The 15,025-nt window shown below is 46.5% G+C and overlaps 1 protein-coding gene across 1 annotated transcript in view; it reads left to right on the top strand.

Moving 5' to 3' along the window:
• DNAlig1 (DNA ligase 1) overlaps positions 1 to 15,025 on the top strand; it is a 48,775-nt gene that overhangs the window by 8,156 nt on the left and 25,594 nt on the right. The window contains exons 7-10 of the mRNA XM_089588333.1: positions 826 to 1,005; positions 1,929 to 2,166; positions 7,713 to 7,814; positions 12,237 to 12,466. Of these exons, the coding sequence (XP_089444459.1) occupies positions 826 to 1,005; positions 1,929 to 2,166; positions 7,713 to 7,814; positions 12,237 to 12,466 (750 nt within the window). The remainder of the gene's footprint in view (positions 1 to 825; positions 1,006 to 1,928; positions 2,167 to 7,712; positions 7,815 to 12,236; positions 12,467 to 15,025) is intronic.

Genomic DNA, 15,025 nt, shown 5'->3' with positions numbered 1-15,025 from the left:
ACCGAGGACCGAAATGCCAGATTTAGGCATTTATAGGCAACAAGTGCTGTTAAATAGGTAGTATTTCCTAAAAAACGGGAAAAAGGCAGGCAAGTGCAAAAATCCCCCGTTTAGGCATTTATAGGCATGTTTAGGCAAATGCCTAAATTTCCGGGCCCTAGCCATAATGCGCGATGTTCACTGTGTGTTACCCATTAACATCGACTTTATTGCTGCAGGGGAAAAAAAAAGGAAGTTTACTCCAAATACAGGGTGCATGCTCCCTCTCGCCTCCACCGATGTTGATGTTATATCGTTCTCTGCGGGTGGCATGACAGCGCGTGCGCAGCTCTAAGCAATAAAGGTGCAACGATGCAGTCACGAAGCCAGCAGTCTGAGGCAAATGAGGATAGAAGGTGATAAAACGGCACCCCTGCGTGTGGCCCCCCTGACTAGTAGCAAACCAAACAGACAGTGGTTTGGTAGTTTTGGATTCTGGCGTGCGGTAGAGTTACTGGAGGTTTGCTTTCATAGCCGTTTGTTCGTGGAAGCGTCTGCCTGTGTGAGTGAGCCAGGCAAATGGCACGCAAGTCGCCCCCTCACCAAACACACCTTTCTCAGCCGCATGTGGCGACATGACCGCGCGGATCTTCCCAAGCCTGCCTTGCGGGCACTCGAAATACAGCCACTTCGGCTGGTCAGGAATCATTCAATGTAGCCAATAATTTGTAGTATCCATGTATGATATATCGAGCTTCGACTATATCTGCAAGCATGTAATGCACTTACCTTGCTCCGATTGCGATGCAGTCACTCGATAATTTGTGTTAACTCTTTCTCGAACAGCGCATTCACCACATCTGGGAAGTCGGGGCAACAGTCGGCTGCCAAGGACCAAGCCATCGATTATGACCCCGGCAAGGCCAGCTACGACCCTGTGGAAGACGCGTGCTGGAAGAAGGGTGCCAAGGTGCCTTACCTTGCCCTTGCAATCACCTTGGACAAGATTGATGGCATCTCTGGCAGGTGAGGCCACTGCTGACTTGGAGCGAGGTCACGCATTTTAACGTTTCCTTCATGAGCCTTGGAGCCATTAGTTGTTTGAAGCTTCCCATCCTGAGCATCTGATTGTGACCACATAGCATGCCCTGTAAATTGTTGCTATGGAACTCGCACTGGCAATGTCAGTGCATTAGAAGAGAAAGTGGTGAAGTGTGCCGCGAAGTATGTAGAGCTGTAGTTGTAAGTTTGCACTTCGAGCAATTCCAGATGATTGTAAGGCTGCACTGGTCCTATGCATCATGTGACCGAAGAAAACTCTTTTTGCCCGGTTAAGACGAACTCGGTCAAGACTATTACAGGCACACATTTGTATTCAATCTTGAAACTGATGCCAAGAGTACAGTAACGATTACTGTCTGCATGACAACTGATTAAAGAAAAGGAAAGTTGGAACTACTGAAAGCACAGTTTGAGCCAGCTGGAATCCATTTTGTTCCAATTGATCTCTGTGTGGTTGTAGTTGTGTTTTGGGAAGAGAAAAGGAATGAGGAAGATCTGCTTTGTTTCTTTTGACTGGGGAGAATTGGCGGTTGTCGTGACATTGTATCTCGCATGCCCATGTCGGTTTAACAAGCATTGGCATTTGGATAACTCAACTTGTCATGAGCACGGAAAGGGTGCAGCAGCACTTTTATTCTTCTGCATTTCTCTCCTTTTGTTATTTGCTGATTCATTTTTAATTGTCTTCATTGTTTCAATATCTATGATGTTTCACTGGCACCCCTAGCCAGCAATGGGCAAAAATGAGAATCGGGACAGCGCAGCACAGATGGTGCTTTGTGTTTGTCTTGTTTTCTTTTCTTGCGTGTTTGTACTTTTCAAAGACGTGAAACTCGGCATTGGTACCTGCCTTCCATTGACAGCTGTCGGTGACGTGTTTCGCGCAGGCTTCGTATCATCGAGGTGCTGAGCAACTTCCTTCGCTCTGTCTTGATCCTCTCGCCCGACGACCTGCTGTACGCCGTCTATCTCTGCCTCAACAAGATTGCCCCCGACTACCAGGGGCTCGAGCTGGGCATTGGCGAGTCGCTGCTGGTCAAAGCCCTAGCCGAAGCCACGGGCCGCACCCCGGACAAAGTGCGAGCCGAAGCCGCAACCAAGGGAGACCTAGGGCTTGTCGCTGAGGTAACCAGATTTCTGGCAGCTCAACCCACGTAGCTGTCAAGGTGACAGTTTCTTGGGCTGCGACAAGCAAGTGGCCAGGATGCGGCACTCGCTACAGTTAAGGGGGGACACTGGTCTTGAAAAGAAAATTTTATTAATTTAGTCATAGTTATGAAATTTTCAGGGCACATGTATTTTTGTGCGCTGATTCTAAATATATGTCATTTAATTTCATGTAAAACAATTCCTTGAGCACTTGTGCACATTTTATGCAAGTATTTTGTGGAGAGTTCTGAAGAAAATTTTCTGCAGGAAACACGCTGAAATGTATGCCATTGGGTTCTCTCGACACCAAGGAATAGAATAAGGGTGAAATTGTCATCCTGGCTCTCATAGAACTTGAGTAATAGGGTACTGAAGCTGCCACTTCAGAAACAGGAATACACACTTTCCTTCTCATTTCTGAAGCGACAACTTCAAAACTCTATAACTTAAGTTCTATGATAGGCAGGAAGACAATTTCACCGTTATTGTATTCCTTGGTGTCAAGAGAACCCAATGGCACACATTTCAGCGAGTTTCCTGCAGCAAATTTTCTTCAAAACTCTCCGCAAAATACTAGCATAAAAAGTGCATAAGTGCTCAAGGAATTGTTTTACATGAAATTAAATGACATATTTAGAATCAGCACACAAAAATACATATTCCCTGAAGATTTCGTAACTGTGACCTCATTAATAAAAATGTTTTTTTCAAGACCAGTGTCCCCCCTTAAAGCTGGATGTGACGAGCCATCATGTAGCAAATTCCTCTATATTACAAAGTGTCTCAATTCCCCATCGCGTGTGTATTTGAGAACTCGGTACAACGAAGCTGTTGTGGCGGTCGACCTTGATAACTTGTCACGCCGACTATTCATTAATTAATACTGCGTTACCTAAAATTTTGCCAACTTACACACAAATTTTATGACGATAACAACATGAACTGCCATGAGAATAACGTCTAGGATGGCTACCAGCAAATGCAGCTGACTCAACAAGTCCACCGCGGTGGCTCAGTGGTTACGGCGCTCGGCTGCTGACCCGAAAGACGCGGGTTTGATCCCAGCCGTGGCAGCCGAATTTTGATGAAAGCAAAATTCTAGAGGCTCGTGTACTGTGCGATGTCAGTGCACGTTAAGGGACACCAGGTGGTCGAAACTTCCGGAGCCCTCCACTACGGCGTCGCTCATAGCCTGAGTTCACTATGAACGTTTGCTATGCTATTTCATTTGCATTTAAATTTAATTTTGGCTGCTATTCTGCAGAGTCCCTTGGAGTTCTCGCACAGAAACCAGATGCAATGTAAACGTGCATGTAAGCGAAAATTGCGACTTCTCGTTATTTCGTCATATCCAGGTTTAACTGTATCAGCCTTTTGTTTCATTCAGAAACTTTTCGGTATACTGTTGGTATAGACTAGGTGGGAAAACTATGGTACAGAAATTTTTGCGACAGATTTAGTAGAAGAAAAAATTATCATATATGTCACAATGATTCTTGCAATTTTGTAGTTTTCCCCGTCTTGTCTGTGCATATACTAGTGCGATTGTCAGAAAGTTTCTGAGTAAAATGAATGGTTGAAAGTCTGTGCCCTTTCATCTCTATACGCTTGTCTCAGCGTTACTTGCTGTCTTTCTTCAGCAATTGTGTAGCCATGACTGGTGCACAAATTAGTTTTCCGGAAACCCTTAAATACTGGAATGATTTGCCGCAGGCTATTGAAAACGCTTGAGCGCACGGTTGCACTGATATTGACATTTTTTGCTTTGTTGCATAGTTGTAGTTATTCTTATCCCTCACAGTGTTTTTTAAGTCTTGCTTCTGTATTGCGTAAGTAAGCAACTATCTACCTAGGGTCAGTTTTTGTCCTCTTAAATATCTTTGTCTCCTTTCACCAAAAGCATTTGTTGGGCGAGTTGGTGTTTTCGATGATCCATAACTACAGCGCAAACGACAGGACAGAGATGAAGAAGGGACACCACACAGCGCTGACTCACAACTAAAGTTTTATTGGATGCCAGCAGATTCGACAGATGAAGCACTGATGCATTCTTCCGAGAGCCTACCTATTAAAGGTGCACTGAAGAGGATTCTGAACTCGTCTTTTTGCCGCGGGAACTCCATCTACACGTTCCTAGCATTCTTAGAAACTGCAACTTATTGCCCTGTATGGCCGATTTCCCAAATTAAATCGAATTAACGTCCGGCTCCCGCCATTTTTTTTTAATTCTGCCTCGTACGATGGGCGGAGTCGACCAACGCGTGAAGTTCCTTTCAGCCAGCTCTGTGGAGGCTTTGCTTCCGCTTTATTTTGTTTTTTAGGTTTCCATGAATAAATAGTTTCATTCTCAGATAATATAGCCGCAAAATAAGCCCGCAGAAATAAAAATACGCGCGGACTATTTGCTACTACGGACTACTACCGTATTTACACGATTGTAAGTCGACCCATTTTTCAAAATTTGAAAATCCGAAGTGGGGTGGTCGACTTACAATCGAAACCAAAGCATAACACTATAAATAAAGGCGAGACAAACGAGACAAGCGTGGTTGCATTTTTTGCTGCGCGGCTCCGTCGCATCGTTCTTGCCTTGAGCAGCTATATGTCAACGCGCAGAACCGGCATCCCCGCCCCCGCGCGAGGCGGCCCGCTGATGGTGGCTGTCGATAAGCAGCAAACCAGCACCAACCCGCTCCCCACACGTGGCCGCAGATTGCTTATGCTGATAAGCGGCGGCGGCCCGATAACGCCTTCGCGGTCTACTCTTTTTTTTTGTTTACTTTCAACCGCGCACTCGGCGCCGAAGGGAGCGTCGGTAGTTGATGGAAGGGCTGCTGTTCCAATCATGGCGGCACCCCCCTCCGAACCGCAGCGGCACCAGGGAGTGTCGGTAGCCGACGGAAGAGCCGACGCCACTCGCGCGTAATTTCTCTCTGGCTCTGACGCATTCGACTACTGCCGGCCGCGTTTCACAAGTTTTTAATGTAGTGCTTCGTCATTTGTGCTCCAGGTCTGATAAGCGACCGGCGCTCATTCGCGGCTACATTCAAGATGTCTGTCATTCTTTATGCCGAAGAAACGAACTGCGCGCCGGGCCGCAAGTTCGACCTTCGCACTGAGTGATACAGGAGTGGCAGCTACAACGAGGCAAAATTTTCAGCTGTTCCTCGCGATGTCATGATGTGGCTTTTTGCGAAGTGCAGGATTTCACTGCATGACGATGTTAGAACGACGAGCTGTGGGACTGCAGCAGCGATGACGACATGACGACGGCAGCACTAGCGAGGACGATGGCGCAAGTGTGGACGAGTAGCCCAGTGACTAAGACATTTTTGTTTTGGAATGTGCCCACGGGCACTCCCGCGTGCGGCAGCCGATAGCGGCTGGTGATCAGCGGAGGCCACAGGATAGTACTGTCGCGTTCTAGTTCTACTAATAAAGGCCAAGTTTAAATGACCTCAAGTTTTTTTTTTTTTTACAATTGTGATTTGGGGGGGTCGACTTAAATTCGAGTCGACTTACAATCGTGTAAATACGGTACGTATTACTCCGCCGATGGCAGAACGGCAAGCCGCCACGGGACTGGGTGCAAGGCACTCCACGCGTTGGTCGACTCTGCCCACCGTACGAGGCAGAATTAAAAAAAAAAAGCGGGAGCCGGCTGTTAATTCGATTTAATTTGGGAAATCGGCCATACAGGGCATTAAGTCGCAGTTTCTAAGAATGCTAGGAACGTGTAGATCGAGTTCCCGCGGCAAAAAGACAAGTTGAGATTCCTCTTCAGTCCACCTTGAAGTGAGCTTCAATGATCTCCCTTGCTAACGAGTCACGGTGCGCCAAACTATCAGGAAAGTGCAGTGTTAGGAAAGAACCGTGACTCGTTAGCAAGGGAGATCATTGAAGCTCAATTAATAGGTAGGCTCTCGGAAGAATGCATCTTTGCTTCATCTGTCGCGTTGTCAGAAAAAGAAAGACGATACCTTGATTGCGAATATTGACAAGTGCATGCTCACTGATTATATTGTATTCTCGCGCATGTGATTTGCTTGGTGGCACGTGACTGGTACACTAGTATGTCAGTCACGCATGTAAGTGTGGACTGCATGCTTTTCTGGCCGCCAGGGAGGTATTTATACCTGCTGGCATCCAAACTTTAGTTGTGAGTCAGTGCTGTGTGGTGTCCCTTCTTCATCTCTGTCCTGTCATTTGCGCTGTAGTTATGGATCTCCTTTCATCAGAATCTTACACGGACCGTTTTGGAAGGTCCACATCGCATCGTAGTGCAAATGCATAATTGTGTAACAATAAAAGCGACTGTGGTGAGGATTAGTTTCTCACGCTGCAGATTTCTGGCAGTGGCCTCTATAGCAATGTGCATTGTTAAGGTTCTGCTGCAGTTTTTGACGTGGTGCATTTTTCAAATGTGTTCTTTGATTGTAGCAGCAATTGTGTTGATCAGCAGACGGGGATTAAACTTTGGATAGCTTATCTTGCTTTGTTTTGCCTTGCACATTTTCAGCTTCTACACTGCATTTCTTCATTTGCATTGCATCATAACTGTGCCTAGCAGTAAAGTATTTTGCTTCCAGCGTAGCCGTTGATTGAGATAGGTGCAGTCTACTCCTGATAATTTGAACTCAAAGGAGGGCGACAATTTTATTTACGAGGAGCTTCAGGAGAGTTTTTAATGCACTTAATGTGGGCGCTGAAAGTGGCAGTTAGGTTTTTTTATTTATTTATACACAGTACCTACAGCGCCCTCACTGGGGCATTATTGTAGGGGGGAAACATGATAAATAAGAACAAACATCTAGTACACAATAAATTAGGCAAATGATGTGGTCTACAGAGAAAATACAGAAAACCATTGTAGAAAGGCAAACATACCCTAAACACACACACACACACACACACACACACACACACACACACACACACACACACACACACACACACACACACGCACGCACGCACGCACGCGCACACACACACAAAAAAAAAGATACATTTTAAGATACAGCACTGCTTAAAGAATAAAGCTTTAGGAATAATTAACTTTGTAAAAATTTCAAAAAAAGCAACATGATACACTCGGACAAGAATTATTGCACTTATATTGACAGGTGGCTTTGCAAATCGGCCAGAAACGATGTAGGAGGAGCGGTAGCGACCCGAGAAGGGATACAGTTCCAGTCATGCACTGTTCGTGGGAAAAAACTATATTTGAATACGTTTATACGGCTATTGTACTCGCGCACCTTAACTGGGTATTCAAATTAAGCAAGATCTAATTGATCAGCGCTCACTTTATGTGAACAGCGGGGCAGCATTTTAAATACATCAGTCTAAGGCAGCCATGAACTATGAGTTGTCATGCCTTGAATGGCTGGAATATTCAGTTTGGGCAGGTTTTAGAGAGCTTTTTACAGAACGAGGCCTTGTGGCCTTTTTGTACTTCTGTGCACGCTCCATTTATTGTTTTGATGCCGTTCTTGCTTTTATTCTCGATTTAATGCTTGCAGAGCAGTCGCAGCCAGCAACGGGTGCTGTTCCCTCCGCCGCCGCTGATGCTGTCGCATGTCTACACCAAGTTGCGGAGCATAGCCGAGATGACCGGAAATTCGGTATGTTGATTACACGTTGGCGGAAATTCACATATAGTCAACCCCCCCCCCCCCCCCCCCCGGCCTAACAAAGTTTGAGAGAGGGGGCTGTGGATTTTTTCATAAATAGGAATTTCATGAATAGGAATACAACAAGGCAGCTGTAGCACAGTAGACTGCTTTCACGGCAAACAGGGGCAATTGTATGCACTGATGCAGCAAAGCTTCGACAGCAGAATTTTTCTCTTTCAGTGTACTTTGGTTGCCTTCCCAGTGCATCTTTGAATTTGATCTGGCGGTCAGCTTTAACCCTTAATCTGCCACTCCCGAGATAACTCGGGCTACCACATATGCACACCCCCTGCCTCTCCCGAGTTAACTCGTTTTGGCTTTTTAACTCACCCACTGCCGCTCCCGATAATACTCGTGTAAAAAAAACTACGCAAACATGTCGTGCCATCTATGGAGAGACTCGAAAAATTCATAGATCTTGTGGGGTCAATTTTAAACAACAGATGGCGCGCATGTTTCCACATGCGAGTGACTTCGTTTTGGTCTACGCACAGCAGCCATGAGGCTCTGTGCCACACTCGTCCGCGCTTTGACGGACGAAGAAATTCAAAATTGCTTGTGAATTCGGAGTTCAATGATAATGAGAACGAGGAAGGCGCCCACCTAAGTGCCTTGTCGAGTGATGACAGCGATGAAGTCCCCCTGCCACCGAAAAATCCGCGTAAGAAGAGGAAATCCGACAGGCCAGATTGGTGCTGGAAGATTTGATTCATTACAACTAATGTCTATAAGATTATCCTGAATAAACATGTCTACATGTCCTGCAGAGCATTTTAGTGCGTTACTAGCAAAAAATTTCCAGGAAACTAACATGCAAAAAAACCCCGGCAGGGTGTGTGCAGATGTGAGTAAAAAAACCTGGCAGTGAAAGGGTTAATGCATTAGCATTAGAACACCCATTATCTCAAAAAGTGTCCGTCGTTGGTGTAAAACCTTGGTTGATGGGAGGCACAGTGGATAGAGGGAAATCCCCGCGCCATTTGTAGGGGAGGAGAGGAAGGCAGCGAGGGAGATGGAAAGAGGGGGGGAGGGGGGAAGAACTAAGAGAGGGTGGGAGGGGACGACTGGTGAATGGACACCACAGTTGCCCTTCATGGTTAAGGGATAAGGAGAATGGAGAGGGGATACGGTGTCTCCCACTGTTATTGATGTATTGCATCATTCCACCCGCCAGCAAGGTCTGAACCCGTCAGTGGCAGAGGCTGCTCCATCTACGGGGAGCATCATCACTGATGCTAATGCATACTCTGCGCATTAGCTGCATTGATCGTCAACGATTGATCGTCAACTTGCGAAAAAAAAATTAAGTAAAAACACACCAATCAGGGAATGAACGGCATTTATTCAGCGTCCAATCGTCACTCATCGAGTATTACGACTCTGAGCTGGTGCTGTGCTCTGGTGCACGCTCATCCCAAAAGAAACCGCGCAGCACGTCCGCTGTCAACGCGTAGCCGTTGTTCCGCCCTTCCATCACATAAGAGAGCAGCTCTTCTTCCATTTCGGGAAACTCGCACGGCTTGCCTCGGAAAGCGGGCTTTCTGCAGCTTGTGTTTCTCAATGCATCCTTCTGGTTGCACCATCATCGGACGCACTCCTCGGCCGCGTCGAATTTCCTGCCCGCCGCACGCTTGCGTGTTCGAGAGCTAACTCCCAGCTGTGTAGCTAATAAAGCGCTTGCCCATTGTGTTAAAACTGCAAAGCTTGGCGGCAGCATGCGAAAGCTACAACCACCACAAGGCCCACTACAACTACGGCGAGCACGCTTACACGCCACAAAAACAAATTGCTGGAGCTGGCGATGCTGGTGTCGATGTGGATATGGAAGGCAGGAGGTCGCTGCGGAGAAAAAAAGTTTACGATAATGATGATGATGACCGCGGCCTCGGGCGCCATCCATGGACGGCACTTGGAAGCTCCTGTGCGCGTGCGTGGCCTCTGCGATCGAGCTCACTTTTGCTTGCAGCCGGAGCTGATCGTGGAGCCCATGGCGCGTGTATTTAGAAGGCTATTCCCGCCTGGGTCGTGGAAAGTTTGGGTGCGGCCCTTACACGGATTTATTTTTTTTAAGCATTTCCTTCGGGAAAACGGGGTGCGGCCCATACACGGGTGCGGCCCTTACACGCGTTTATACAGTATGTGTGTATGTGGTGGCTTCTCTCATGACCTTCTGGTGGTTGTGCAGTGTCTAGCGTGGTACCTTGAAAGTAGTTCGGACGGCGCGAAAACAACAAAGACAAAGGAGACACGAACACAACAGGACGGCCGCCAACTTGCAACTGAAGTTTATTGCACCAGACCCCCACATTTTATGCATCACCCCAGCCATATCTCGCAAGCCTATCACACAACAAAACGAAATTGCCATCAAAAGTCCGAACACCGGAAGTAGGCTCTACTATTACAGACAGATATGCGTTCTGCACTATATACATGATAACATTTTCCTTATTTTATCTCAAGATTATAAGAGAGCGCAGCCCACATGAAAGCAATTCATTCTCAAAAGAAATACACACGCTTGAACAAGGCAACCAGAGCGCAAACTCAACAATCCTGATTTAACACAAACTGTGAAATGAAAGAATGTCCAACAACAAACGCGAAATTTTTTTTTTTTTCGGACTTTTGATGACAATTTCGTTTTGTTGTGTGATAGGCTTGCGAGATATGGCTGGGGTGATGCATAAAATGTAGGGGTCTGGTGCAATAAACTTCAGTTGCAAGTTGGCGCCCGTCCTGTTGTGTTCGTGTCTCCTTTGTCTTTGTTGTTTTCGCGCCATCCGAACTACTTTCAAGATATGAACCAACTACCGTATTTACCCAATTCCAACGCGCCCCCGATTCCAATGCGCACCCAATTTACGGCACCAAAAAAAAAAATAAAAAATTTCAAGCCCCGATTCTAACGCGCGCCCGATATTGGTAATGAAAAAAAAAAAAAAAAAACTACAAGCCCCGCTTCTAACGTGCATGTGACTTCCACGAATGAAAATAATTTGCAACCGTTTTTATATTTTAAGGGGAGATGCGGGTGAAAAAACCGCGATTTTTTTCGATAAAGTCGATTTTGTATTTTCTTGCGTTTTGTATTCCCCCAAGCCTCTTCTTTTATGTGTAAAAAAATCAAAGCCAATAATCAATGGGAAGTTAGTAAAAAATACTATTAAAGCACTCGCGGTGGCTCGCGAAAGTGCGAATTTGACCGAATTTCGGGAACGCGGCATTTCGCTCCACGGCGTCGCCCGCTCTTGAATATTCGCGGGGAAGTAGGCCTACCCATCGTCTACGACATGCGAGAAGCCACTTCGCATTCTTGATAAAAATACGAAAAAAAAGATTGTTTCCCGCCCGAGTCCAGCGTCGCGACTGGCCCTTCAAATCACGTGGTACGATCGGAGCCGTTCCATTGGCTACGAGCATTCCACCGCACGGTCGGGCGCAGACGCTCTTTCTTCGTTCTGCCGCCACCGAGACGTGAACCAACGCTTCTGCCCGGGTTTTTCTCCTTTCTCCGCTATGGATGTGACTGAGAAACGAGATTTTCGCTCACGCAATTTCCTGACAAAGCATCAGTATAAAGGAAGACGCCCCAAGCGCAAGCGGAGAGCTCCGGTTACGGGAGGTTCGTCTGCTGCTAGGCGTAACTGCGGCAACGGCGATGCTTCTTGCGGAGCATCCATGACTTCGTCAGTGCGTCTGAGCGAAAGATAAAGATCTTCGACTGTAAAAACGGGCGCGGGAGCGCTGTTATCTGTGAGATCGGCATGATGCACGACCTCGTCAGCGGCGCGGCGTGCCCCGCCTGCGGACGATGTAATCTCTGTCAGAGAGTCGGCCGCAAAACAGAAAGGAGTCTCATCGTTTTTGGAACTTTACCGCCGAAATGACGCGTTTCCGACAACCGTTGTTTCATCAACATATTCTTCGATCCGCGTATCTTGATCGTGCAACGGCAGTGATGAGGCGTCCGCCCGCGGCAGTGCACGGGATATCGTCGTCGTGAACGCGGTCCGTGGTCGCTGAGCACGCGACCAATGACAAGCGCCACACCGGTTGAAAACGGCTCCTGCGACGCAGAAAACGACGAGCAAACGTGCTCCCATGTTTCCAGCAGTTAGTGAGCTCCCACATCGTATAATGGCGATGACGATGGGCAGCTATGGGGCAGTTTCGGTTTGCACTCGAATCCAACGCGCATGCGATTTTGAGACGTATTTTCCCCGAAAAAAGGTGCGCGTTGGAATTGGGTAAATACGGTAGCCCAAATCAAAGTACTTCTAGCGTGGTACATTAGTGCATAGTTCTCGCGTAGTTCAAGCTTTTGCTGAACCTAACCAGAGGCGCTTCTCGATCTTTCTCTCCTCACAGTCGCAGCAGAAGAAAGTGGACATAATCAAGGTCCTGCTGATCGCGTGCCGTCAGTGCGAGGCGCGCTTCCTGATTCGCTCGCTCGGTGGGAAGCTGCGCATTGGTTTGGCGGAGGCGTCGCTGCTTACGGCGCTGGCTCATGCGGCTGCCCTGTCCCCGCCCCACGGGGACCCCAAGGCGTCCAAGAAGCGGCTCGAAGAGGCTGCCCTCCTCGTCAAAACAGCCTACTGGTGAGCCGGCTGGGACGGGCACCCACTGACGGTAGTCAACAAAAAGATGTGATATTTCAGTTTTTTTTTTCAAATTTAGTTTCTGACATGGGTCTTAGAGCATTTTTTTTTATTTACAGACCAAATGCAATGACACTGCACATACTTATTCAGTTTTTTCTGCTGATTTCAAATGTGCAATTTGTTTATTTCTAGGCCAATTAGTTCCTGAGATATTAATATATATCATGCCATTGTCTGCTCAAACAATAGAAAAAAAATGGGCCACCAGAAATTTAATTTTAATATGGGGTAGATACTACAATGTGTGAGGAATGCAACGCTGGAAGCAGTTTTCAGTTTTTTGTCCATGTGGACAAATGGGCTTAATAGTTAGTTTTCAAGTGTGTCGTGTTTTCTGGCACTGTATGTCTGGTTAACTCACTTGAAAACTAACTGTTAAGCCCATTTGTCCACACGGACAAAAATCTGAAAACTGCTTCTAGCGTTGCATTCCTCACACATTGTAGTATCTACCCACGTATTAAAATTAAATTTCTGGTGGCCCATTTTTTTTCTATTGTTTGAGCAGACATTGGCATGATATATATTAATATCTCAGGAACTAATTGGCCTAGAAATAAACAAATTTCTTATTTGAAATCAGCAGAAAAAACTCAATAAGTCTGTACAGTTTCATTGCATTTGGTCAGTAAATAAAAAAAATTATCTAAGACCCATGTCCCGCCTTAACTTGAGAAAGGAAAAACAGTAGCGCCGAAAAAACACACACACAGCTGAAGAACGACGTAGGGCAAGACTGCTTGTCCTGCGTCGTTCTTCAGCTGTGTGTGTGTTTTTTCGGCGCTACTGTTTTTCCTTTCACAAGTACAATGAACCATCTAGCCCAAATAGAAGTTCTTCTAAACTATAGTTTCTTTAACCTCACTAAAATTTGCATGTGAGTTTGATGGGAGGATGGAGACTTTTTTATGCAATGGCAGCCAATATTTTTCGTCGTATTGCGCCACAATTTGTTCCACAGCAAATTTATTGGAGAACTGGTTGGTTTGGTGTGTGGGGTTTAATGTCCCAAAGCGACTCAAGCTATGAGGGATGTTGTAGTGAAGGGCTCCGGAAATTTCGACCACCTGGGGTTCTTCAACGTGCACTGACATCGCACAGTACACGGGCCTCTAGAATTTCATCTCCATCGAAATTCGACTGCCGCGGCCGAGATCGAACCCGCGTCTTTCGTGTCAGCAGCCGAGTGCCATAACCACTGAGCCACCGCCGCGGCACTATTGGAGAACTGTTATCTGCAGTGCGTAAAGGTATCGGAGATAATATGAGCTTTTATTATAGAATAAGGCATAAATTTGAAGCAACCATTTTTGCAATAACCTTAACGCCTTGAGTACTTCTTACGCAAGGCTTTTACGTCGATCACTGCTTGACACCATCGAGGTATGGAGGGCAGGAAGCTGTTTGGTTGGTTGTTCTGAAATGTCCAAGGGAAAAAATGAAAAACCAAACCTCGTCTTAATCAATATCTTCAAAACTTGCAGAGCCGCTGACTTCAGTGCTCAGAACTGCATGGAAAGCTGGTCGTTTCATCCCAGAGTTGTGGCTGCGGATAATCTCTATTTCAACAGTCTTGGTGACATTACATGTTCCGTGTACTCCACCCATTGCTTATAAAAATATGCAGTAATAAATTCGCTGGCAGATTTTCAGACTCGGTGTGACCTAGTTCACAAAGTTCATAAACTTAAAAAAAATCACTTTGCTCCGAAAAACCGGCTTGAAAAATTGTGAACTTCGCCATTTCCTGCATTCGGTTTGCAGGCGGCAAGATTAGACTGTGTCTGAGCCAGAGTTGGGCTTTCATGTCCACACTGCCTCATGTCACCGTTGCCAGTTTGTACCATGTGACTGCAAGTCATGCAGCAATTGCGTCGCAATGCGCGCCTCGTGCCATGAGAGGCGAGAATAGAGTGTTTCCTTGTCATGACGACAGTCATGAAGACCGAGAGAGGAGACCAATGGGAATAAGCAAACGGAGGCAAGCACCTCCGACTGACTTCACCCCCACGACCCCCACCTTCTCCCCATCAGACAACTGTGGATCTTTAGGTTATTGATAAGCTGGCGACGGAAACAAGATGCTACTTGGCTCATTGATTAGTAATCTATCTGCTCCACATTAAAGGTGCACTGAAGAGGAATCTGAACTTATCTTTTTGCCGCGCGAACTCAATCTACACGTTCCTAGCATTCTTAGAAACTGCGACTTATTGCCCTGTGTGGCCGATTTCCCTAATTAAATCGAATTAACGTCCGGCTCCCGCCCTTTTTTTTTAACTCTGCCTTGTACGGTGGGCGGAGTCGACCAAAGCCAGTCCCACCCAGTCCCGTGGCGGCTTGCCGCTCTGCCATCGGCGGAGTAATACGTAGTAGTCCGTAGTAGCAAATAGTCTGCGCGTATTTTTATTTCTGCGGGCTTATTTTGCGGCTATATTATCTGCGAATGAAACTATTTATTCACGGAAACCTAAAAAACAAAATAAAGCGAAAGCA

The sequence above is a fragment of the Amblyomma mixtum genome, chromosome 4, assembly GCF_055824585.1.
Source record: "Amblyomma mixtum isolate Tamu chromosome 4, ASM5582458v1, whole genome shotgun sequence".
NCBI classification, from domain to species: domain Eukaryota; kingdom Metazoa; phylum Arthropoda; class Arachnida; order Ixodida; family Ixodidae; genus Amblyomma; species Amblyomma mixtum.
The sequence above is the reverse complement of the archived record's forward strand: the minus strand, read 5'-3'. Positions and strand labels throughout refer to the sequence as shown.